The 27,926-nt window shown below is 39.3% G+C and overlaps 1 protein-coding gene across 5 annotated transcripts in view; it reads right to left on the bottom strand.

The window, feature by feature from the left end:
• mylka (myosin, light chain kinase a) overlaps positions 1-27,926 on the bottom strand; it is a 124,472-nt gene that overhangs the window by 34,071 nt on the left and 62,475 nt on the right. For all 5 annotated transcript variants that reach the window (XM_079619835.1, XM_079619837.1, XM_079619839.1 and 2 more), the window contains 8 exons: positions 22,793-22,927; positions 18,090-18,242; positions 6,499-6,636; positions 3,689-3,886; positions 3,315-3,561; positions 2,621-2,704; positions 1,491-2,278; positions 431-547 (listed from right to left, as the gene is read on the bottom strand). In XM_079619835.1, coding sequence (XP_079475961.1) covers positions 431-547; positions 1,491-2,278; positions 2,621-2,704; positions 3,315-3,561; positions 3,689-3,886; positions 6,499-6,636; positions 18,090-18,242; positions 22,793-22,927 — 1,860 coding nt within the window. The remainder of the gene's footprint in view (positions 1-430; positions 548-1,490; positions 2,279-2,620; positions 2,705-3,314; positions 3,562-3,688; positions 3,887-6,498; positions 6,637-18,089; positions 18,243-22,792; positions 22,928-27,926) is intronic.

The raw sequence follows: 27,926 nt of genomic DNA, 5'->3' as shown, positions 1-27,926 counted from the left end.
ACCGCTGTAAAGACATATCCTACAAAGCGAAACGAGGAGATCTCAGGACATGGCATGCAAGGGATGCAATGCGGCCTGATCTGGTCAGTAATTACCGGAAGCTGCAGAACCCAGGCAGAGACTCTAGGGAGGGAGAGATACTGCCCAGCCCAAAACAGACAGACTCAAACCATAATATTCTCAAAGAAACCAAGTGTTTTGACATAGTCCTCAAGTAGAGAAAGAAATAATTATTTGTGTTGTACAATTAAAAATTTTGAGTTGTAAAAAAATATCACTAAACATAAACAATACAGACACTCTTGACACATACTGTAGGGTTAGAGTACGCCTCATCTCTCAGATATCCTATTGAGTTTCATTGAGTAGATACAGGAAAAGCACGCTGAAAACACATTTATTGTACTGGAGTGTTATAATATAAACTCACCGTCCACTAGGACCATACAGGAACTTTCTGCCTTTCCCTCGCTGGTCTCTGCCCTGCACACATATTGTCCTTCATCCTCAAGTAGAGCTTTATCAATGGATAGAGAGCACTGACCACCTGCTTACACACATATAAACACACATTAAACAGTTATGCTCAGAGCGTTGAAGAATCTGAAAGTATCTGCTGCATGCTGGCAATTACCACAGAAATCATTTGGACTAGTCCCTTAATCATAAAAGCAGTTGTGGTCTTAAAATGGATGTCTATGGGGTAAATGTGCAATGACAGATGAGTTTGGTACTTCTAAACATGAATTTAACCTGGAATATTTCTGCAAACCACACATGCATATTAGATCTAATATTCTTCAACTACACAGGTTAACTTGTACTTTTCACTACATTAATATACGAGAGTCAGATAAAGAGTTTGTGAAACTCTTTTCACAAAAGTTTGTGAAAAAATAGCATGCTATTAAGAACACATGAGGCCAAGCCACAGAGATGCATACCTCACTGTACAGTTTCACACTACTTTTCTCCTTAGATCTCTCGAATATTATTAATGATATCCCTAATACATCATGAAACATTGAATAATCTTTCATCCAATCACACTCCTGCCGGCTGATACCAGAGTGTCATGTGACCACTGTTCAATGACAATTATGTAACAGTTACTTGTCTGGTCCTCTTGTCTGATTGGATAAGAGGCGTTCTAAGAGTGCTCATCTTTGTTTGTGGCGTTTCAGCCAACCGTTGTGTTTCTCAGCAGAACACAAAATTGGTCCAGCGTTGGCTGCATTTAGAACTGTTTTGGTTAGTGGACCAAAAGTCAACTGTCTGTAATGTCAGGTACTCAATATTAACTTATTGTTTGTATAAAATTAATGTCAAACTGTGATTACCTCTGGTCTGCTGATGCTTGAAACATGTACACATGCATTTAATATAATAGAGCCCCTGATAAATGCCAGAATGCCAAACTTTATCCATGATAGATTGCAACAAATTAGTCCTCTTACTTGAGTTATTTAAATTGCAAATGCAACACTGACCTATGTTAGCAATATTGATGAATTTGGATGGTTTGATGAGTTTTCCATCAAGCGTCCATGTCACTTTAGCGGGAGACTCAGATGAAAGTTGGCACTGTAGATGCAAACGTTCCCCATCCAATACGGTCACGTCAATCAGTTTCTCTGTAAAAACGGGCTCATTTTTCCCAACTGAATTTGTTTTCTCTTTTATCCCTCCATCCACACAATTCACATCATTGCCCTTTTCTCGGGTGTCTTTATCACCGTGGCTTTCTCCATTCCTGTCCTGGCTTGGTTGTTTTTTCTTGTTGCCTAACACTGATCTAAAGTCAACAGCTTCATTTTTGCTGGGTTGTGTTTTCACTAAGGATCCAGGACCAGGTTTGGGGCCTGGCATTCCTTTCTTTCCCAGCACTGCTCTGAAGTCCACCTGTTGTGCAGAGTTGACTTTACGTTCCTCTTCCGTCAGCGTCTTGGGCTTGATCTGCCGTTGAAGGTTCCCCCTGAAGTCCATCTGTTCGGCCGTGATCTCCTTCAGGTCTTCCTCAGAGACGCTCTTAGTGTTGACCTTGCGGCCGAGCACAGTTCGGAAGTCAATCTGTTCGGCCTCCTGTTGTCGGATTTGGTCTTCTCTGTGTTCCTTTGTCTCTACACGTCGTTTGAGAAGCCCAAGGGTGGCACACCCCTCCTCTTCTTCCTGATCTGTCCGACTGTTGAGGTCCCAGAGTGGCTCAGAGCACGACGATGCAGGGCTGGGAGTCTCTGGATGTCCTCCCCTGCCTGGTGCAGTCCTCTCCACCCCTCGGCTGCCACAGGAAGTGTGGAGAGAAAAAAACATACAGAGACGTTTAAAGCCCCAGCTAGCTCAGCCCACACTGGAGAGCAGCTTAATCAAGAGGAGAGTTAGTTCAACACGACAGAGTTGCATCAGAGATGACTTCAGAAGCCTTATAGGGAAATGAGACCAGAATGGGGCCCCTAGACTAACCCACACTCCTCTTTAGACAACAGCACAGCTGAGTGAGGAAGCATAAACAGAGCATTTGGTTATGTAGAGATATTATGTAGATTTAGTGCAGGGGTTAAGGGGCAAGGGCTGTAAATATAGCTTCGGGGCAGAGGAGAGCAAGAATAGAAGAAAAACGTACTGCTTATGAGAATCGTCACCAGACAACACGGGGTCCTCGCTGACGTGCAGAGTGGCCACTGACCTGCACTCTCCTACTTTATTCCTGAGAGCAACAGAAGATTTATGAACGCTGAAGTTCATTTATGGTAAACGGAAGAATTGAAAAAGTAAATGAAGAACTAATAAAACATGAACTTAAATGTGTGGATGAAAACATTTTTCATAAAAAATAAAAAATAAACAGTAAACAATTAATTACAACATAATTACAATACTACCATGGTGTATCACTACTTCTTAATTGAACTATTTATATTTAAAATAATATTCATATTTTCATAGATTTAGTTCATCAGTATAGTTCATAGTATTATTTCATTGTTTTTTGTTACATACAACATTATATGGAATTTATATTTTGTTTTTCGGTAAAGTGTCATTTTCGCATTTTTTCACATGAAAGTATTATGGAGACTGAAATCGTTTTTTAATTGATGAAGAATCAATTAAATAAAATCCAACCTGTTCACCTTAAAAAAATAAAAAAATAAAAAAAGTTTCACAAAGTGAAATAATTTAGTATGTAATTTTTTATTTTGTAATGTTCTCAAAGTGAGGCACCATTACCAAATAACTTACCAAAAATATAGAGAATGTAAACTATAAAGAATGGTTTAGTAAATCTTTTTTGAAACAAGTGTAAAAACTCTTACTTCAGAAGAATCTCATAGTTTCCAGCATGATGTGTCTTCACTTTCCTGATGAGCAGTGAGACTACATCCTCCTTCTGTAGGATCTCAAAGTCACTGCCTCCAGATATTACCTGCCCTTCCTTCATCCAGAGGAATTCTGGGAAGGGGTCACCAGCGATGGCACAAGAGAGCAGAGCGTGTTGACCCAGGGTGGCGGTAGAGGACTTGGTTTTAGTGATGAACCAGGGCTGAACTCCATCTTGAGGCTCTGTGACCAAATAAACCAAAATCCATTGGAGATCCAAGTCCAGATTTAACTATTATATTATTCTAAAAGACTCTGGCAGAATATATTTGCAGATCACACTATGTTGTTATGCAGTTAGTATTTGTACCTTGTACAGTCAGTGAGGCTTCAGTCCGAGCGTCTCCAGCTTCATTCCACACCTCACAGGTGTATGTGCCTGTGTCTTCAGGAAACACTTCCTGTATGAAGAGAGTATACTGACAGCCCTTCTTCTCAAAGTGGAAATCCTCTGACTCTTGGATCTCTTTTCCATTATGCAGCCAGACCACCTCAGGGGCAGGATTACCTACATACAAAACACAGCACACTTGCAAATAATTAAGCAAGTTTGGATTAGAGAAAATGAATGGAGGACAGTGGGACAAAGTAAATAATAATGAACAGCGGAGCATACAAGTGCGTCAAAAAGAGTTAAGAACAGTGTCTTACAAGCCAAACTGCACACACTTTGTTGTGACTTCAGCAAGTTCATATGTTGTGTAGGTCACGTGTTCATGCAAATACACAGACAGGAGACTCCTCAGATGCGGTCGTTACACAGGAAGTGCTCACCATTATATAATCACCAGAACTAAAGCATCTGCACAAACACACTCTTGAGGGAGTAAAAAGGAAATTCCATTCATTACAACTAAACACAGCAAAACACACTATCTATTGAAAAATAAGGATTTTGGACATTTTGGCACAATTAAGATTTTACAAACCTGCACTTTTACCATACATGGTATGCTTAAATTAATTTTAAACTCAGGGCAACAGTGGAATCACAATCTTAGTGACCACTGTTTTTAAATATGTAGCTTGCATATAATACACTTTAAAAATAAAATATAGGGACCTATTACCACAACTTAAATAAATGCATAATTACAAGTTTAAAATGTTGATTTAATTAAACCGTTTAAGTTGCAAACATTATTTTGATGAGTACTGTTGACTGTTGTTGATCATTACATCAGCTTAATATTGTATGTTATTTAAACAGAAAATTCTGAAAAACCTGTTTGTTTTTAATGCTGTTATGTTTGAGATTCTGTTAAGTTTTTGCAATTATCATTATGATGAATAATAGTGCTTGTGGTTAGGATGTGGCTGAGATGTTCACTAGCAGTTCATTTGAACTTAAATATATAAGAATAATTGTTTTCAGGTCCTGCACTCAATTATGTTCAAATTAGTTGGTTCAACTTAATTTAAGAAAAAAAATGTTTATGCTACAAATAAAGTTGCTCAAACTCAGAGTAACTGTCACAGTGTCTGGTGGTTCCCTGGGTTTAACACTAAAGGTCTCAGTTTTCACGGTGTCTAGGCATTTTCACTACATTTCCCATAATCCTGTCTGTCACTGATTGTTCATTTCCTTCAGCTGTTTCTCATCACCTTGTTTGCACTTGTGTATATATACCCTGTCTGTTTCAGTGTTTGTCACGGAGTCCTTGTATATTGTCCCCACACTTCCGTTCCTGTTGATCGTGTATGTCTTATGTTCTTTGGATTGCCTTTTGGATTTCGACCCTTGCCTGGACTGATTGTGAGTACGGATTACCCTTTAAATAAACACTGCTATTGGATCTACCTGTTCCTGTGTGTGTTCGTGACAGTAACTAACAGGGGAGCGTTTCCTGTACAACGACGTAACTCGCTGCTTCACTACAATAGTACGATGCATCGTTGAAGAAATCACCTTGCTAGTCACGACTGTTTCCCGAAACCAAATTGACCAAGTGGTCATTCAACCACGTTGGTTTATGACGTCACGCACGTGATGGAGTAATAACTTATTTTAATGAAACTGTTGAGATCGAATTAACTAGATATTTTGACATAAATTACAGACATGGCATCTGAGGACTATTTCTAATTTTTCTCAGTTATTTTGCTTTATTTTCAGATTCAATCATAGATTCATTCTTACAAAGTAGAGCACGTTCGCACATGCGCAGTCATCAAAAACGGTGCTTTAAATCTCTTGACAAACTAAAAGACGTAAATTAAATTTGTATGTATTCTAAATAAAATTTTAGCAGATTGTACGGAATGTCAGCTTGCTTATTTTGCTCAAGATAAGGATTTCTTAAGTCCACATGTCATGCAAACAAGAAACTATGCTTCTAATCACAGGTCGAGAGCTGTCGTTCCAACCACACAACTTGTGATGCTGTTTGCAAATGCTCGTTGGAACGATGGTTTCGGGAAACACAGACTCGTTGTACTATGCTGATAACGACGGAACTTGTTTGTTAACGATGCACCCCAGTTTGGTTGAACGTAAGTGCATTAGAAGTTGTCATAACTCAAAAAGATTGGTGCAAACGATCACTTGATTGATTAATTGATAAATTGAATGGATTTGATTGATTGGTTTGATGAGCTAAAACATTTGTTTTTAGAATATACTATAAAATTGTTGTGATGAGACAAATATAAAATCAGCTCTGAAAACACTGAATATACTCAACCAACATGAAAACAGACAACAAACAATGAAAAACTGTCACAGGGCTATTGTGTTACGATATGTAATATTCTGGGCATTATTTATTTAATTAATGGATGATTCATAGTATATAAAAATAAAGGCTGGCACACTGTAATATAAAATGTCTTTCATAAAAGTCAAAATGAACAAATTCCAGCAGGCAAATATGACACCTTAATAAAAGGGTAATTTCTAACAATAACATGCACATCATATACAGTATATATATATACTGAATATATCTATATCATACACACACACACACTTGTATATAAAAATCAAAGTTGTCATTTTTCATATGGCAGTGATTTTTGTTGCTGTTGTTTGATGTTGGTCGGACAATGAACTACACTTAATCTTACTCTGATTTCTTCCTATAGGATCTATATTTTGAAAAACTGAAGGTTGTTTCATACCTGTCACCTCCACGGTCATGGTCACCTGACTGCCGTCCATGACTCTGAGATCCTGCAGACCTTTGAGGAACACCGGGGCAGACGGTCTCCTCACATCAGTCACAGAATGAGCTGCAGGCCTCTTAACACTTTGCTTAGCTGGAGACATACAGATTACATAAATTATACTAAATTTACTTCAAAAACATGCAGACATTGTGTTTCATGGAAGAAAAAAAATCATACAATACAGGTTTGAAACAATATTAAGGTGTCTAAAAGATGGTTGAAGTAATTTTTTTTTATTGGTGATCTATCGCTTCATAAACTGTATATACAACGACTAATGTGAAGTAATCAATAAATCGGGTGTATTTAAGAGACACAATCATTCATACTGTATCTTCAGTAGTCCACACACAGGTGCATCTGTGCTAACGGTGTCCTGCACTGCTCTTCAGCACCAGAATCAGTCATGTGATTATTTTACAGAGAAAAGTTGGACGACATCGTGTGACAAACATGTTAGAACTATTAGATGAAGCATCTGTAAGTTAATGGAAGTTGCAGACTGTAGGAGCCTGTGGAGATGCTGTATCATTAGGTCAATTGGGAATTTTTTTTTTTTTTTTACATACGTATGTAGCTACTTGTCCTCTGATGCAACCATCTGCTCCTGAATATTACTGTGAAAGTGAAGACACATAATTCTGGGTATTCATAATATCTGGTGTCCCACAGGGGCCGATTTTGAGGCCAGTTATTTTCCCTGTATATGCTTCCTTTGAGTTTTTTTTTTTTGGAAGTACAGTATCTCCTACCACTGTTACACTGATGATTTTCAGTTTAATTTTCAAGTGAATTTAGATAAGAAATGTTCTTTAGACAATGTTTGTGAGCGCTATAATGACATTAAACTTCGAATTAAACGTCTAATCATTTATAATTTACTTCAATTAAATGAGAGTTAAGCAGAGGATCTGATTGTAGACCCTTCCACATCATATCTATGTACCCTGGCCGGTGTCACGGTTTGGGTTTTGTTTCTTGTTCTTGTCATTGTCATGTTTCTCTGTCTTGTCATGTGATTCCCTGTTTACCATGTGATCCTGCCATGTGTCTTGTCATTTGTTAATTGTCTGATCATTGTTCACAGGTGTTCCTTGTCTTGTAATTAGAGTGTATTTAAGCCCTCATGTTTGCCCTGTGTCTTTGTCTAGTATTTAATGTTTGTCCAGGTTCTTGTTCTGAGTTTCATGCTTTGCCATATCCTTGTTTTATGTTTGTTTTGTTAATTAAAGTTGCATTTGGGTTCTCAACCAGCTTGCCTCCAGTGGATTCAATCCTTACAGAATACTAGACCAACATGGACCCAGCAAGTCGTCTTTTCCGCCTCAGCCAAGGTGAACGTCAGATTGAGGATTACGTGAGGGAGTTCTGTGAGCTTTGCCATGGAGTGGGTTTTGGTGATAGTGTCTTGAAAGACATCTTTCACCATGGACTAGATGAGCATCTTTACTACCTCATGCCTGCCAATACTCCTCACTGCACACTGGTGCAGTATATGGACGTTGCCCTTTTTTTGAGTGGCTCGTTGTTTACTGTGGGCTTTGCGGATGAGGAGCCCTGCAAAACCACAGTACCCTTCAAGCCTGAGCCTCTTCACATCAGTCCTGCCGAGCCAGAGACCGCTCACGTCATGCCTGCCGAGCCAGAGACCGCTCACGTCATGCCTGCCGAGCCAGAGACCGTTCACGGCATGCCTGCCGAGTCAGAGACCGTTCACGTCATGCCTGCCGAGCCAGAGACCGTTCACGTCATGCCTGCCGAGCCAGAGACCGTTCACGTCATGCCTGCCGAGCCAGAGACCGTTCACGTCATGCCTGCCGAGCCAGAGACCGTTCACGTCATGCCTGCCGAGCCAGAGACCGTTCACGTCATGCCTGCCGAGCCAGAGACCGTTCACGTCATGCCTGCCGAGCCAGAGACCGTTCACGTCATGCCTGCCGAGCCAGAGACCGCTCACGTCATGCCTGCCGAAGCAGAGACCGCTCACGTCATGCCTGCCGAGCCAGAGACCGTTCACGTCATGCCTGCCGAGCCAGAGACCGTTCACGTCATGCCTGCCGAGCCAGAGACCGCTCACGTCATGCCTGGCGAGCCAGAGACCGCTCACGTCATGCCTGGCGAGCCAGAGACCGCTCACGTCATGCCTGGCGAGCCAGAGACCGTTCACGTCATGCCTGCCGAGCCAGAGACCGTTCACGTCATGCCTGCCGAGCCAGAGACCTTTCACGTCATGCCTGCCGAGTCAGCTCTGGAAGATGCAGTGCTGATCACAGCTATTTTGTGTGTGTGGGCAGCACACACATCGGCTACAACACGCGAACCTTCGCCCAAGATGGCTGCCAGGTCTAAGTCTCATTGCGAGATGGCCGCCGCCAGGCCTGAGTCTCGTCCCGAGACAGCCGCCACCGTTCCCGAGTCTTGTCCCAAGAAAATTTTTTGGGAGGGACAGTATGTACCTGATTAAGGCCTCAGAGGCAGTCCCTCCCTGCCCCCCTGAACTGTCGGCGCCAACCAGGCTTCCTGAACTGTCAGGTCTGCCCTGGCTTCCTGCACTGCCGTTGCCGCCCATGCTCCACGACCCAGGTCCGCCCACGCTCCACGGCCCAGGTCCGCCCACGCTCCACGGCCCAGGTCCGCCCACGCTCCACGGCCCAGGTCCGCCCACGCTCCACGGCCCAGGTCCGCCCACGCTCCACGGCCCAGGTCCGCCCACGCTCCACGGCCCAGGTCTGCCCGCGCTCCATGGCCCAGGCCCACCATTGCCATGTCCTGGTCCCATTCCCCTGCATGGGCCTGGTCCTCCATCCCTCCCCCTAGACTGCCTCTGCTTCACCACCCTCCTGAACTATTGCTTTTTGGCTTTGTTGGGCATCAGGAGCCGCCTATAGAGGGGGGGCTATGTCACGGTTTGGGTTTTGTTTCTTGGTCTTGTCATTGTCATGTTTCTGTGTCTTGTCATGTGATTCACTGTTTGCCATGTGATCATGCCATATGTCTTGTCATCTGTTAATCGTCTGGTCATTGTTCACAGGTGTTCCTTGTCTTGTCATCAGAGTGTATTTAAGCCCTCATGTTTGCCCTGTGTCTTTGTCTAGTATTGAATGTTTGTCCAGGTTCTTGTTTCTTGTTCTGACTTTCATGCTTTGCCATGCCCTTGTTTTATGTTTGTTTTGTTAATTAAAGTTGCATTTGGGTTCTCAACCAGCTTGCCTCCAGTGGATTCAATCGTAACAGCCGGTCATCAGATGTTTGTCCTTAACCTCTTGAGATCTGTTTTTTTTTTTTCACTGAGCAAAACAATTAATTAAAAATTAACTTGATATTTGCTCTTTTCCTATGTAGAAATGAGTCTTAAAAACAAGATCTGTGCCAACTCATATTTTTATTAGAATCTTTTCAAATTTACAATACAATGAACACCACAAATGAATGTAAAGGTGCTCCTATTTTAACCATAGCTATGAACTACAGTTAAAACATATACAGTATGTGAATTAGTTTTGAAGATTTTGAAAATACATATACTGTAACAATGAGCAACAATAATGTAGAAAAAGGTAAGATAAGATGAAGTCTTATTGGAGTCATTTTGTTGCTTGCAGTGGATGAATCTAAGTATATGTCTCTGTGTGCTTGCAGGTGTGTTTATGTGTACTTGCTGATTGATTTGATAAATATACAGTTGTGTGCATTTTCGTATCAAGGCATCAGTGTGTGTGGAGTGTTTGTGTGTGTTGCTGTGTATTCACTTATTTCACATTCACTTTTTCTGTCTCTCGCTAAAACCAAAAAGTAAATTACAGTTTATAGTCACTTTGAGAAGAAATAAAATCACATTGGTAATATTAATAATGAATAATGAACAATAATGTTCATAAAACATTAACATTACAAATTATTGCTCTATATTTTAGCTTTTAAATGCTCATTTCAACACTTGATGTCCATTAGACATAAAAAAAAGTTTTAAAAAAGTTGTTCTGCGGTGAGAGATCTTCTAATTAACTTTTAATATTATCACTTTATTATAGATGCAGCTTAGCATATAAAAGGTAAAAATGGTAGAGCCATGCCTGTCTTATGTGATGCCTGAAGCTCAAATAGATTAGTTAGGGGTCATATTCATTGTGATTGGCTGATCAGGGACAAATCAGTGGCCAGGCATTACTCATATTATATATATATATATATATATATATATATATATATATATATATATATATATATATATATATATATATATATATAAAATAAAAAATAAACTCATTTTGCAGATTAGTGCTGTTGTTAAGAGTAGCTTATTTGATTTGAGATCAATCGCTATAAAGTTAAACACTTTCTTACCAGGAAAAATGTGGATACTGTGGTCCATTCACTTATCTCAAGGTTAGAGTATTGTTACTCTTTGTACATTGGTCTCATGTTAGCTCTCCTTCACTTGGTTCATAATGCAGCAGCACGGCTTTTAACTCGGATGAGGAAAAAGGGAGCATTTTACTCCTATATTAGCATCTTTACATTGGCTGTGAAATTTAGGATTTAATTCATAATAAGCCATGTGCCCCAGTATAATAGTTATCTATTCCTTCAGTCTCCCTCTAGAATCCTTATAAGTGTGACAGCAAACACCAATCAGATTCTTATTCTGAACATGTAAAAAAAAAAAAAAAAAGTACTTACATTTGTGTTCTGGGTGGACTTATTCTGGCTGCGCTCCCTGTTATATATGGCCGAATATGAACTCTGTCTGCCCAGTCATGGCCAAGAATGTCAAATCTTAACTCTCTGCCTGCCCTGTTATAGCCAAGGAGACCAACTATGAACTCTCTGACTGCCCTGTTATGGCCAAGGAGGCAATCTATGAATACTATAGCCTACCCTGTCATAATCAAAGAGGCCATCTATGAACCCATTGTTTGCCCAGTCATGACCATGAAGACTGATTATGACCATTCTATGCTATCTGTTGATTATGTTACAGCCACAGAAGCCGATAAAATTGTTTTTACAATTTTAAAAAGAGATGTAAAATAGACCAATATCCATGATCGGATTTATTAATTGCTCAATTTATTTGAAATGACAGAAAAGCTAGACTTCGCCTTAAGGTATTACACCTGCCCTATGTGTCACGGTACAGAGAGAAGTAGACAGGTAATACATAAATATGGTTTATTGAACAGAGGCATGGAGTGGAACAGCAGATGAGACTGGTGAGTATGTATCGGAGAATCAGAACTCAATGGTGAACTTAGCAGAGCGTTAATCTTGATAGCAGGTGATGGAAGAGGATTCGGCAGGGTGAAGGCAGTAGACTAGACAGATGATGGAAGATCGGAGATGAAGTTCAGAGGAGGAATCCTTGAGGTGAGTAGGCAACGGTAAGTATCAGAGAGGAGTCTGTAAAGCGTACGTAAAGACGAGACCAGACAAGGAAGTGAAGGAGAAGTGCTTCTTTGTGTGTAGATAATGATGAATAATCTAATTCAGTGAATAAGAATTCCGGGAGAGTGAACGAGTGGGTGGAGCGTGCTGATCTGGTGACTCCGTGACAGTATGAAAAGGGAGGGCTTCAACTTCCGAATTTTAGATGGTACTATATGGCTGCCCAGTTGACTTCAGCAATAAACTATTTCTGTACAACAGCGCCTCCAGCTTGGGTAGACATTGAACAAGAGTCCATCCCAGATATACCATTAAAAATGTATCTATACTCCTCAGATATTAAGTCATTGAGGACCTTAAAGTTTCAGTCCTTAAAAATGCTGTTTCAGTGTGGCACGCTGCACATAAGCATATGTGACCCTGGACCACAAAACCAGTCACAAGGGTCTGAATAAATAAGCTTTCCATTGATGTATCCTTTGTTAGGATAGGACAATATATGGCCGAGATACAACTTTTTGAAAATCTATAATCTGTGGGTGCAAAAAAAAAATGTAATTAAAGCAAAAGGCTTTAAAGTTGTCCATTTATGTTTGCGATTGTGCTGCATTCACTCACAATTTTTAAAAATATATATATTTACGGTAGGAAATGTACAAAATATCATCATGGAACATGATCTTTACTTAATATCCTAATGATTTTTGGCATAAAAAAAAAAAACGATAATTTTGACGCATACAATGTATTGTTGGCTATTGCCACAAATAAACCCGTGTGACTTATGACTGGTTTTGTGATCCAGGGTAAAATATTGGTGATGTGCCGAGATTATCCCAATTTACTCCTATTTGGGTAATGAACAATTTATACCTGGTAATAAAGATGGAGGATTTAAGTTATGGAATATAAGAGGCATTCAGAAAATGATGGATCTATATGAAGATGGAGTTTTACTTTCATTTGATCAGCTGTGCCAGAAATATACAATCCCGAAAAAGCTTCTTCTTTTTTTTAACAGTTGAAAAGTTACATGTTATAAAAAGAAGAACGGATAATCTGTATGCCATCTTTATCGAAATTAGAAGAAATAACTCTTGGAAATTTAGAAAGCAATGGTCACGTATCTGTGTACTATAATTTAATGGTCAAACACAGTATCAACATTGGACAAATGAAATGCCTGGGAAATGGATATACAGGAAGATATAGATGAGGCAGACTGGAAAGATGCATGTCTTAAAGCACAAACACAGACAATAAATACAAGGTTTAAATTACTTCAATATAAATGGTTAATGAGAACCTATAACACCTATCAAACTTCATCAATTCAAACTTCATCTGGTAATATTCCAGATGTGTGTTCTAATTGCTTGGATAACAGGTACATTATATCATTCATTACCACTGGGAATATCCAAAAATACAAAACTTCTGGAAGGAGGTTATGCAATGTATGTCAGACATGTTTAACATTAAAATTCCTTTGAATGTAAAATGTTGTATTCTTGGGATATATCCAATGGACTTTATACAAACATCAAGACAGATTAAACGTATAGACTTTGGTCTGCTTCAAGCCAGAAGAGCTATTACATCATGCTGGAAGATTATGGATGCTCCATCCATGAAAATATGGATAAAGGAGATATCAAACTGTATCGGACTGGAAAGGCTAACTTATATTGCTAAATACAAGAGGAAAGACTTTGATCAGCTGTGGGAGCCATACATACATAAACTGGGAATGTATACCTTACAGAAAAAGACTTTGTAAACTGTCTGTAACAAAATCATTTATTATTATTTACTTATTTATTATTATTTTTTTTGCTCTTTTTTTCTTGTTTAAATTTTGTTTATGCTTTTCTTCCTTTAAGAAGTGTAAATGGAATATGTATATGTGAAAGGGTGTAAGCACGTGTACTTGTTCTGTGGTTATAAAACGAGAAAAGGGCAATAAACATATTGGGGGAAAAAATCCACCCTGGTGGTCCTCAACTTTATTTGCTCCGCTGTGGTGGTCTTCAGCTCTATTCAGGTCTTTTGTTTCTATTAGCGCGTTGTCAGAGACGCGACGTGGCTCGGCTCTCTGTGTCACAGAAAACAGCTGGCGAGCATTGAAGTGAGTTTTTCTGCATGCTGTTGTGCTTGAATGGTCTAAATCACTTGAATGTTTGAACTAGCAAGGTGTATTTGTCCATTCAAGTGCCAGAAGAGACTAAAGCCCTATATAAATGTAACAAATTATTATTATTATTAAATAGAACGCGCTTCAGAGCTCTGTATGTGTGTGTGTTACAATGTCACATTGCATTAGTTTAGAACGGCGATTAATCAGGCCATACTTATCTTACATATGTGCTGATGCACATCTGATGCGCAGGGGTTGAAGAGACGCTAGCCAGCTATTTATCCCCAGGTTCATAGTTATAATCAAAGAGACCCACACTACCCTCAAAGCCCTGTAAAATTACATCTGGCCTCGTGGGGGCTTATGAGGCAGGGGGGGTCAGGCTGGTGTGTCATTGCATACGATGGTTCTCTTGCAGGCGTACCAGGATGACTTGCTAAAAGACCTGGACTCTGGGGGGGGGGGGAGTAGGCCCAGATTTAGTGAGGGAACTCCGCCAGGTAACCGATCTAGCTCTCGGTGCCACAAAACAGACAGCCCACTCCATCGGCTGTGTGATAGCGAGAATAGATCTGAGGACTGCCATTGGTTCTAGGATGGCTAAAATACAAAAGCCCTGAAGGTCGTGGCCATATGGCGTCCAGGGCATGCCCCTTGGAGAAGTGATTGTGGCATCGCTAGGTCATGCCTCGTCTCTTCCTCTAAGCCCTTCAGGGACTGCTCCGCTACCCCGCCACCTTTGTTGTTACGGGAGAGGACAATCTCCGGTGGAATTTCCGCCCAATCTCCACTCAGTATGGCTACCGGAGGGGGGCACCCGATGGTGTGCTCCCCACTATGGTGAAGCAAGAGCAGGTTCCATTATTGAAACTTCTACAGTACACTCTCTTTTAACAAAAGGGTCCATAGAAAAGGAATGGTCCCAAGAATATTGTGTCTCAAATTCAATCTGAGGATTGATTTGTCACAATAGATCTGATGGATAGAAATAGAAATATAGAAATTCATATAGAAATTCTACTACAACACAAGAAATATCTCAGGTTTGCTTTCGGGGGTGAAGCTTACCTGTTGAAGCAGAGGCTGAGGCCTGGGGAATATATATGAGATGCGATCTGGGAAAACCCACCACATGGTAAAATTTGACATATTACAGGTTTTGATACCATATTAAAGCTGTTTTCAAGCCCTTTCCAAATCTGTTTTTATTTATTTTATCGTTTGTCTGTAACAAAAGTTATGGTCATCTGAAGTCGGCTGATCGCTATGATTTTCAGAAACGGAATTTTGAGAAAAACAGATTTAATTAACTGTCCGTCCTTCTAGCGGGACGAGTGGCACTCTTTTTTTTATTGCCTTATTTTCATATTACATATTTTAGTAATGAACATAGATTAGGTATCAATCGAAAACTTATGAACTCAAAATTCATCCTGTGAAAACCGTTTTGAAATTGGACGATTGAGAGGCGAGCAAGATCTTTTAAGCAAGCAGCTACTTCAGACTCCGTTGTTCTCTTGTGCTCTGCTCCGCATCACACAATAACGTTGGATAAAAATAAATAAATAAAAACTTGCGTGCCCTTGTAGTTTACACAGGACTGGCGGGACCTTTCTGGTATGTGGTTTATTTTGATAGGTGAACTGTCTTTGTAGTGTTAAGAGAAGAAGAGCTGTGTGCGATTAAGTTTTTTTGCACCTCCGCTCCGCCGTGCGTGTTCTTAAAGAGAAAGACACAGTCTTCTCAGCTTGCCACTATAAACCGCCATTTTTCGAATTTTCCTAAGATATATTCAGAGATGATAGACAAGATGTTATAGAATAATCATTTAATGAAAACCCAATTTTGACAAACTGACATTCGATCTATTTTTAGACCTTACTGAAAACGTGCCAGCGCGACATCCGACAGGTTTTCCCAGATCGCATCACATATACTCCATTCTGAGGTGGTGGAGTTAATTTGTCAGAAGTTCGACAGAGCAAAAGTGGTCCTGTTAGTCTTTAAGGAGTCAAACCATTGTCTCTGGTTCACCCTCACACTTCAAGCTCCGTTAGGGCTGGATGCCATGCTGTAGATGTGGCCAAAGCTACATCTGTATGATTTTTCCCCAATTACTCTGCTCCCGAGAGTTCTAGCCAGAGCTTATTAGGACGGAGTTCGTCTGTCGCTAGTTGCCCTGATCTGGCAAGCACAAATTTGGTTCTCGGATCTCTTGAGAGATTCTGGCCTGGAGGGATCTTCGCTCCCAGGCCTGGGGCACAGTATTTCACCCCAGGCCTGAGATGTGGAACATGTGGGTCTTGCCCCTGTGGGGTACCAGCTCATAGATTCAGGTTTCTCAACTGAGGTTGTGGAGACCATCCTAAAGGCTAGAGCTCCCTCAGTCATAGTGTTTGCAGCACCATATATATCTAGTCCACTGCCCAGTTGGTTCAGTGCTGGAGTTTTTGCAGGGGCATCAGAGATCACACTACTAGCAGAGTGGCATCATCTTAGCATCACCCGACCACACTGTTGGCCAATACAAATTAGCAGGTCTTCACATGTGCTTCAGACACTGGCTCACGCAAAAACGTTTCAATAGCCTTAACGTCAAATGTTTTGCAATAAGACTAAATGTGAATGATATCTAAGTTTTGTTTTACCTTATTGGAATCTAAATTAGGAATCGATAAGAATCGGAATCGTTAAAATTCGTAATTATCGCCCACCTCTTTATATAATGTTGGATATATATTATATCCAACTTTATCCACATGCATACAGTATATACTCATGTAGGGCGATATATACTGCATAGCAAATAGCAACTTTGTGATTGTTTGTATCATATTGGTAAGAGCACATACAAATAAAATTGACTTGACTAAATAGTATGTTCATGAGAACTGTAAAATGAAGTGCTACCGGGAATTTTTTTTCCTTCACTGTTAGGTACTGTATATATTTATATAAAACAATGTATATTGAATGTATATTTTCTGAAAATACAGCAAAAAAGTCATGGAAAAGATTTCAGAGGGTAATTTCCCTTCAAGTTGTCCTCTGAGACTCAGATGAGATCCAGCCACTGCAGCGTGTGTGTGTATGTGTGTGTGTGTGTGCGCGCGCGTGTGTGTGTGTGTGTGGGAAAAGACTGGTATTTTACATTTTTAACCCACTTGAACATGGAACCTCCGCCATTAGACAGCCTCACAGACTGCAAAATACCAGATGTTTCTCTAATCCCGAGGACCTTAAAATAACTCTTTAAAAAAAAAACTCCACGATATTAACTTATCAACGGAGCACATAGCACACGCCTCCTACAGTGTATAAGAGAGAAGTTAAAATTTAAAAGTGTCTTTACATTTTTGTGACTTAAACGCCCTCAGAGTTGACAATGTAGGCCTATTTGAGACTTTTGACAGAATTATATGAAAACACTAATTCAGTTCAATTTAGACTCTCACACTGAAAAGTCTAAAAGTCTATTCATACGAAAATATTATGAAATTGAATTTGGGAATAAAAGTGGGATTAGGCCTACTAATTTTGAACATTTTGTAAATTGTATTAATCATTGTCAATACCTAAATGTCATTTGTGCTCAAATGCTGCTAGAGCTTTTCTCAGAGCTACAGTAAGATTTTGCTCAATGACTTTTAATCAGTTGGCTTTTCAATTACTTTTAGTGGATGTATGAAATCAGTTCTCCTTAAATTCAAATGTAGAGAATCAGATTAACTATCAACATGATTCATTAACATTTGACAACCACAAAATGTCACAATACTGTTTGAATTTAATATTCTTTTATCATTGAAAATCTCAAAAACAACTTTTTTTGTGAAAAGGTTAGGTTGAAATGTGAGTTTGAGCTTCTTTGGAAACAAAAAAATACTCTGGCTATATATTTTACAATCTAATGCAATGACATTCAGACATTTTTAAGTGTGACTTCAGCATCCAATACATAACAAATAAAACCTGAACTGTACTGGCAAATAAGAATAGAAGAAATAGATGTGTGTCTTACCTTTAACCAGCACATGAGCCGTACACACAGCTCTGCCATGATCATTCACTGCTACACATGAATACACTCCTGCATCCTCCAAAACAGCTGCCTTAACTTTCAGCTGAGCCTTACTATTCTCAAACATGGTGTGGGAATATGGAATGGGTTTATCTGAAAAGACAGAAAAAAAAGATTGTATCTGTAATTTATCATCATTTTAATTGCTGCGAACTTCACTGAGAAAATAATCTAAATGATTCTTAATCCATTATTTAACAGTTGAGATGGACAAGGTGGGGTTATCAAGACATACATATACAATTTCAGCTGAAATACTGACAAAGTTATCTTGGAGTGATCATAATAAGAAAATAGAGTAGTACAGTGATGACATTTTTGAAGGCCAACCCAGAAGTGTTGTCCTTCAACATAAACCCATATAGGATTGTTCTATTGGCTTTTAGATTATTGCAAAAAATAAGCTCTCTGACTAACAAATGTTTATGTATAACGGTCATGTTCTTTTTTTGTTTTGTTTTTCACTGTTCTGATTGCCTTAAGCCAGATTTTGGCCACAATTTGGCTGTCTGGGGCAAATTTTGTGTATCTTAAAAGATTCCTCATATCCTAGACCAAAATCTGTCTGACCAAAGTCTTTGATTGTTAGTTTGACATGTTCATAGTTTGACATGTTCCCAGTTTGTTACTATGGTTTCTGATTAGTTTCACACCTTTTCCTTGTTTTGTTAATTATCATTCACTGTGTCTATAAGTGTGTCTAAGTTTTCCGAGTTCAAACATGCGTTTTAGTCTAGGACGAGGCTTAAAGGTATAGTTCACTTTGAAATTAAATGTTGGTATATTTTAGCTTACCTGAAGTGCATCCAAGATGTAGGTGTCTTTGTCTCCGCAGTAGTTTCAATTTTGATATTTTTAGGTCAAACCGTTCTTGTATAATGTCATATAATGCAGGTATATAGGTACTGTCTCCAAAAGCATGCAGAGATGTCTCTAATAGCATGCAGAGAAAAGTCCAAATTAAAAAATTCCCCATCGTAAGTGCACATTGATGGCCTAAGCTCGCACAAACTCATCCGGGAGTGTTGAGTTTTCACTTATTCCCAATTTGTAAGCCTTCTATCTTGACACACTACTCGCTTCATTGTTCAGGTCAATCAAAGGCATACGTTGAGCCGTACAGCCAATCACACGCGTTTCTGCTGAGTTTAAAAATGCAACGTCCAATCGAAGGCGGTTAGATTAGTTTCCGGGGAAGAAATCAGGTGTAAACAGATCACTTGGACGTCGTTGTGTAAAAGAGATAAAAACAATATAAATACTGTTAGTTTTCTCACACAAACCGCTTGTTTCGTGTCTTAGGCCATCAATGTGTACTTATGATGGGGAATTTTTTAATTTGGACTTTTCTCTGCATGCTATTAGAGACATCTCTGCATGCTTTTGGAGACAGTACCTATATACCTGCATTATATGACTGACAGACAAGAATGGTTTGACCTAAAAATATCAAAATTGAAACTAATGCGGAGACAAAGACACCTACATCTTGGATGCACTTCAGGTAAGCTAAAACATACCAACATTTTATTTCAAAGTGAACTATCCCTTTAAGCCTCGTCTGTGAAACTGGGGGTATGCTTACACATTTAATTCATCATGATAATCTTTACAAATGAACACAGCTTTTATGAATTTTGAAGCCTAAATACAATCGCAAGAAGTAAAAAGCTATACGTAGGCTATAAACGAACTACCACGAAGCACCATGGTTGCATGACTTCAAGATTACAACCATTAAGCTTGCAAAAACTTTTTCAGACTTTATTTAAAAACTATTTTCAAAGTGTGATGACGTTTAATGTCCCTGACAAACTCTGTATGTAGTCCCTTTTAGTAAAAGCTTCTTTTTTTTTTTAAATCTCACAATGGCACTGGAAAGATTGCTGTGTGAATATATCTGTCAAATGGGAAATGTATAGATTAGCACTTTGTTATGCATCCTTAAATGTTTTTGCTTGTAAATGACTAAATGTTCTCAGCTAAATGTCCCTTGCAAAATGTCCCCAAGGGCCGAGAATCCTGTTGGTCAAAGAGCATTCGTCTCAAAATCACGAGGAAAAGCATAATCTTCTACTTTTTCCGACTTTCCTTTCTTTTTGTACAACCCCCTTTTCCAGGGATTATAAAAATCAGCCTGTACAGATGCAGTAACCCCCCCCCCCCCTCTCTCTCTCTCTCTCTCATATCTGACTTAGCATGTCCATCTGTGTGAATATTTCAGGGTGAGTGATGCATGTTTTGCCTTTATATGGTTGTAAGGTCTCATATTTGCTCTTGAGTTTGATATAAGGCTCCTGCTGCGGCTCACAGTTTCTTGGGGAAACCCAGAGTCAAACTCAAGAGACTTTCAGCTAGTCTGTAAGAACACCACCATCAGTCTTACAGTTCGATTCTTGTAGGACAACACACATAATCAGTTTATCAGTACAGTTTATATATAATTAAAACTGTTACACCAAAATGTCATTTAGCAATGATTGAAGGGTCACTATATAAAAACACATTGTGGAAATACACTAGACAATTAATTTAGTCTCATTGAAATTAATCATAAATAACATTAATCTTCCAGTGCATGATTCAATTAATTATTAGTAGTATTTGCTAAGGCAAGCTTCACTAGTACTGTTGCTTAAATGGACTGTGACCATTAAACCACAACTAAACTTCATTTTAACAGTGCACTAGCATTGACTAAAACTGACATAATTGCCAAAGACAGAACAATAACATCACTCTACATCATAAAGTAAAGTATTTTATTACTGTAATAGCAGTATTTAGCTTTTACTAAGTAGTTACCTACCGGTACTTGTCTAAATATCATTTATTTTTTCATTCTGTGTACCTCATGGTACTATTTTCTAAATTTACTGTCGGTTTTTATGGTTATCTTTTAGTCCCTGTGACTGTCTTCTACTGTACATGTCACTGTTTAGATTTTTTAACATGCTAATAACCACTCCAAACTCCTTAGCAACTCTCTAGCAATGCCCTAGTAACGACCCAGAACACAGATCCAGCAATGACCAACCACATAGCAACCAGCCAATCCCCCAGAAAACACTAGCATTTATGGGGTGAGTTTTTCACTGATATTTTCTTCAGAACATGTAACAATTAAACAGAAGCATTGTGTTTGAGATATAACAGTAAAGATACATTCCACAACATTCCCACACTTGTCATCCATCTAAGATGTTTCTCGGCCTTTTAGCCCGAGATGCTGGGATAGGCATAGGTCTAGCGGTTTGGACAATGAATTGATGGACAGAACTTGTAGGATTGTTTTATGTAGTTTTCAGATGTTACATTTTGGATTAATGATGTGTTGTTTTGAAGGTGGTAGGCTCGATATCATTATTCAGGCTCTAACCCAGCAATTAAAATGGCTATACAATCCAATTGTACAATGCAATTGTTGCTATGAAAACTCAGCTATAAGACTTAAGATGTAGTTGCATTTCACATGGACAACAGTTATAGGCTAAAAATAAATTCAGCCTATTTTAGCTTCACAGAGAACAGAGTGATACAAACAAACACAAACGTACTAACCCTTCTGTCTCAGACATGAGATGTATCACTCCATGGCATTCCATCAAGAACATTCAGAGGGTCAAATCAAACATTTCATGTTTTTTTGCCCAGTAGGCTACTTTCTCCTCTTTTTTTTAGGTTTTTGAAACCAGCACTAAAACAGCAACACTAATTGCCCTCTACTGGTTATAAAGAAGTAGCGTAAGAGGATAGTTCACCCAAAAGTGAAAATTCAGTCATAATTTACTCACCCTCAAGTTGTCCCAAAGCTGTATGAATTATACGATGGAAGTCAAAGGTCCCATTAGCGGTTTAATTACCCATATTCTTCAAAATATCTCCTTTTGTGTTCAGCAGAACAAATACATTTGTTTCACTTTATTTTGATGGTCCCTTTAACACATTCTGTTGACTAAGTAACGCGAGTAAACTCGTTGTCTACTAACTCTCATTAGCGTGTTAGTTGAGTGTTAGTAGACTGATAGGGTTAGGATTAAGACCATCATAAAGTGTTTGCAGATATTAAGCAGAAAGTCTACTTATACTCTAATGAGAGTTAGTTGTCATATAGTTGCAAAGTTACTGACTTTATATCAACAACAGCATGTTCAAAAGGGACCATCAAAATAAAGTGTTACCAGAAATTCATACAGATTCAGAACAACTTGAGGATGAGTAATAAATGATGACAATATTTTTGGGTTAACTATCCCTTTAACTTCATCCCCAGAGAGAGCTTTTTACTCGTGTTATTCCACTCATTTAATATAATAAACCAAATATACACACCAATATGCATCTGAGTTCCCTTCATTTTTGTTGTGTGTTTTTGTAATGTGTATTATATATGTATAATTGTGAGTATTTCAATTGTGAGAGCGCATGGCTGCTACCTTGGCCAGGTCTCTCTTGTAAAAGAGATAATTTGATCTCATTTGTACTTTTATTTAATTATATTAACCCTGTTTTATGTGATATTTAGGGGCGGATACATTTACATGTATTCATTTAGCAGATGCTTTTACCTAAAGTGACTCGCAAATGAGAATTACTGGATCGATGATAATTGGATGTCTCGCTCAAACAGTGCGTCATCTCACCATTGTGCATCCAGGAGAGCTCGGGCAGTGGTCTGCCCTCGACTGAGCACTGCAGGATAAAGTCCTGTCCCTCTGATAGCGAACAGTCTTTCAGAGTAGAGCTGAACACCGGGGCTTTAGCCTCCACCCTCGCACCTACAACACACATATATGAACATGAACACACATATAATTGGGCATTTAAAACCACAAAGCATCTGAAAGCAATTGGTTTCACCAATAGGTGGCACTGCCAGACTAATAATAGTAATAACTTTATTATTATTATTATTTATAAATTACTGTTATTGACAAATAACATGTCCATCAACTTTCCCATCAAGGCTTTCAATTAGGTTAAAATATTATATATATATATATATATATATATATTTTTTTTTTAAAGAAATGAATACCTAACCAAATAACAGTTAATTATGCATATGTACAAGCGACTAACTCTAAACCAAACCCTAACTCTTAATTATTTAGTAAGTGCATCATTTTATTTAGTCTTTATTTAATAACACTGTAACAAGGACACCTTAAAATAAAGTGTAACATACTTTTATTCAGAAAGGACACATTAAATTGATCAAAAGAGACAGTAAAGACTTGTGAACTTTCTAATCATCAAATAATCCAGACATTTTTTTTATAGCGGTTTTCACAAAAACATTAAGTAGCAACACTGTTTTCAACATTGCACCACATCAGCATATTATAATGATTTCTGAAGGACCATGTTAATGTATAATCCATGTATGAATTATGAGCTCATAAAAATGAGAATTATCTAAATTAGGAAAATCTAAAAGCATGGCACAATACAGGACAGTGATGTCACTGCTTAACATGTAATGATCTTATAAAGATTTTGTTTTTGTTATTATACCTTTTAACCCGCACTGAGGCGTTCTTTGTTTACATTAGTTAAAAGTTACTGTTCATTTTAATGTAAAAGAATGCAATTAACTTGACAAAAAATACATTATTAAAAAAGGTCTAATACTCAAGCTTACATTTTTGTCCTTTGTTTTACTATAATAATCTTATTGTAACACTAATTTCTTAATTTGTGTCGATACCATTAATATAAAATATGAGCCTTAGCCGCATCCATTGAGGAAAAAAAAAACTCCTGTAAGTTATATTTAAATAAATATTTCCTCAAAATGAGGCAATGTGAGCATTATGGACTGCTAAACACTTAATTCAGACTGTAAGCCAGAGGGCGCCCTCCCGTTTAAAGTCCACAAGTGAGATAGTCATAAATCTTATGACGTTCCAGGAAATCCATTATTTGGACAAAGGCATCCAGAGATCAGTGCAGCCAGAGCCCGGAGAGCCTGGCCACTACGGAGAGCCTGGCCACTCCCTATTAAGTCCTATTGTACCGAATTTTGGTTGTAGTTCCACCAGAGTTCCACTGGGGGCGATCGCCCGAGTGCAAAACGAATGGGAGTCTATGGAGCTAGACGGCTAAATTTGTCTCTTTCACCCGATTTGATTGTAGGTTTTGCAAGTTCAACATGGGTTATAGGTCGAAAGTTGAATGAACGAGTACTTATGTCCTTTCGATTTCTTACAGGTTGAGTTGTTGTTGCCCATAACATGCTAGCATTCTGCTAATGAACGCTGATTGGTCAGTGAAGGACTGATTATGACCAGAGATACCGCTTGATGGCATCGTGGCATCCGAAGCGGGACCAGAATGTCTTCTAGCAAAAACTCTTCTAGCACGTGTATTTACCTGTGTCCGCTGTGTTGTGTGTTCACCTGTGTCAGCTGTGTTGTTTACCTGTGTCAGCTGTGTTGTGTGTTTACCTGTGTCCGCTGTGTTGTGTGTTTACCTGTGTCAGCTGTGTTGTGTTTACCTGTGTCCGCTGTGTTGTGTGTTTACCTGTGTCAGCTGTGTTGTGTGTTTACCTGTGTCCGCTGTGTTGTGTATTTACCTGTGTCCGCTGTGTTGTGTTTACCTGTGTCCGCTGTGTTGTGTGTTTACCTGTGTCAGCTGTGTTGTGTGTTTACCTGTGTCCACTGTGTTGTGTGTTTACCTGTGTCAGCTGTGTTGTGTGTTTACCTGTGTCCGCTGTGTTGTGTGTTTACCTGTGTCCGCTGTGTTGTGTGTTTACCTGTGTCCGCTGTGTTGTGTGTTTACCTATGTCAGCTGTGTTGTGTGTTTACCTGTGTCCGCTGTGTTGTGTGTTTACCTGTGTCCGCTGTGTTGTGTGTTTACCTGTGTCCGCTGTGTTGTGTGTTTACCTGTGTCAGCTGTGTTGTGTGTTTACCTGTGTCAGCTGTGTTGTGTGTTTACCTGTGTCCACTGTGTTGTGTGTTTACCTGTGTCAGCTGTGTTGTGTGTTTACCTGTGTCCGCTGTGTTGTGTGTTTACCTGTGTCCGCTGTGTTGTGTGTTTACCTGTGTCCGCTGTGTTGTGTGTTTACCTATGTCAGCTGTGTTGTGTGTTTACCTGTGTCCGCTGTGTTGTGTGTTTACCTGTGTCCGCTGTGTTGTGTGTTTACCTGTGTCCGCTGTGTTGTGTGTTTACCTGTGTCTGCTGTGTTGTGTGTTTACCTGTGTCAGCTGTGTTGTGTGTTTACCTGTGTCAGCTGTGTTGTGTGTTTACCTGTGTCCGCTGGGTTGTGTGTTTACCTGTGTCAGCTGTGTTGTGTGTTTAACTGTGTCCGCTGTGATGTGTGTTTACCTGTGTCCGCTGTGTTGTGTGTTTACCTGTGTCAGCTGTGTTGTGTGTTTACCTGTGTCCGCTGGGTTGTGTGTTTACCTGTGTCAGCTGTGTTGTGTGTTTAACTGTGTCCGCTGTGATGTGTGTTTACCTGTGTCCGCTGTGTTGTGTGTTTACCTGTGTCCGCTGTGTTGTGTGTTTACCTGTGTCCGCTGTGTTGTGTGTTTACCTGTGTCAGCTGTGTTGTGTGTTTACCTGTGTCCGCTGGGTTGTGTGTTTACCTGTGTCAGCTGTGTTGTGTGTTTAACTGTGTCCGCTGTGATGTGTGTTTACCTGTGTCCGCTGTGTTGTGTGTTTACCTGTGTCCACTGTGTTGTGTGTTTACCTGTGTCCGCTGTGTTGTGTGTTTACCTGTGTCAGCTGTGTTGTGTGTTTACCTGTGTCCGCTGGGTTGTGTGTTTACCTGTGTCAGCTGTGTTGTGTATTTACCTGTGTCCGCTGTGTTGTGTGTTTACCTCTGTCAGCTGTGTTGTGTGTTTACCTGTGTCAGCTGTGTTGTGTGTTTACCTGTGTCCGCTGTGTTGTGTATTTACCTGTGTCCGCTGTGTTGTGTATTTACCTGTGTCCGCTGTGTTGTGTGTTTACCTGTGTCCGCTGTGTTGTGTTTACCTGTGTCCGCTGTGTTGTGTTTACCTGTGTCCGCTGTGTTGTGTGTTTACCTGTGTCAGCTGTATTGTGTGTTTACCTGTGTCAGCTGTGTTGTTTATTTACCTGTGTCAGCTGTGTTGTGTGTTTACCTGTGTCAGCTGTGTTGTGTGTTTACCTGTGTCAGCTGTGTTGTGTATTTACCTGTGTCCGCTGTGTTGTCGATGCCTCGAGAGAAAATAAAGTGCAGAGCGCGAAAGCACCAAGTGACTGAAGGATTGCCGTAAAGCAGTATCTCTGGTCGTACGATGTGTATGACGTCTTTGACATTTTGAAAAACTTTTTAAAGCAAATAAGTGACTCTAAAAAATCTAACACCCAGCAATGTGTAATTTCTTTGCATCTCCTTTTGAATACGACATTCAAATTACTAGACAAAAAATGATATCCTGAGAAAAGTGGATTTTGAGGGGTATAGCTCCATAGACCTCCATTCATTCTGCACTCGTCCTGTGAGCGCCCTCATGTGGAGCCAGAGTGGAACTGCAACCAGTTCAGAAGCTGGAAGTTTAATGAGAGTCACAGTTCTCCCCTTATTAGACATTCTCTCGTGCAGCTGATTAACATGCAGATAAATACGCCTTGACTGATGGAATGGAACATGAAGACAATAAACACACGATTGTGATGATATGTGATGCGATCTGGGAAAACCCGTCGGATGTCGCACTGGCACGTTTTCAGTAATATCTAAAAATAGATCGAATGTCAGTTTTTTGTCAAAATTGGGTTTTCATTAAATTATTATTCTATAACATCTTGTCTATCATCTCTGAATATATCTGAGGAAAATTCGCTAGTTTAGTGCAGAAAAATGGCGTTTTATAGTGGCAAGCTAAAAAGACTGTGTCTTTCTCTTTAAGAACATGCACGGCGGAGCGGAGGTGCAAAAAAACTTAATCGCGCACAGCTCTCCTTCTCTTAACACTACAAAGACAGTTCACCTATCAAAATAAACCACATAACAGAAAGGTCCCGCCAGTCCTGTGTAAACTACAAGGGCACGCAAGTTTTTATTTATTTATTTTTATCCAACGTTATTGTGTGATGCGGAGCAGAGCACAAGAGAACAACGGAGTCAAGTAGCTGCTTGCTTAAAAGATCTTGCTCGCCTCTCAATCATCCAATTTCAAAACGGTTTTCACAGGATGAATTTTGAGTTCATAAGTTTTCGAATGATACCTAATCTATGTTTATACTAAAATATGTAATATGAAAAAAAGGCAATAAAAAAAGAGCGCCGCTAGAAGGACGGACAGTTAATTAAATCTGTTTTTCTCAAAATTCCGTTTCTGAAAATCATAGCGATCAGCCGACTTCAGATGACCATAACTTTTGTTACAGACAAACGATAAAAGAAATAAAAACAGATTTGTAAAGGGCTTGAAAACAGCTTTAATATGGTATCAAAACCTGTAATATGTCAAATTTTACCATGTGGTGGGTTTTCCCAGATCGCATCACATAGGCCTATGGTTTATATGGTTTATCTGGGTTCTTTAAGCCTTTAAGAATTTTGTTTTGATGCTGTGCTAAGCTAATATGCTAGCTAGCCCTCATGCACCTCTTAACAGGAGCGATTATGTTTTATGACTTATTTTGAAAAGTAAAGAATATTGGAATGTCTGAATCTATGTTCTTTTTTTTAAGAAGGTCATTTGATACAAAGCCAAAGAAGGTGAAGTGAGAAGTTTGGTCAAAGAAACGAGGGATTAAAACAGTGTGAATAGAAAGTCGCTAGAAATAATTAGAGGTGATCAGGTC

This window comes from Phoxinus phoxinus (assembly GCF_949152265.1).
Source record: "Phoxinus phoxinus genome assembly, chromosome: 7".
NCBI lineage: Eukaryota > Metazoa > Chordata > Actinopteri > Cypriniformes > Leuciscidae > Phoxinus > Phoxinus phoxinus.
Note: the sequence above shows the minus strand (reverse complement) of the source record. Positions and strands in the feature narration are given on the sequence as shown.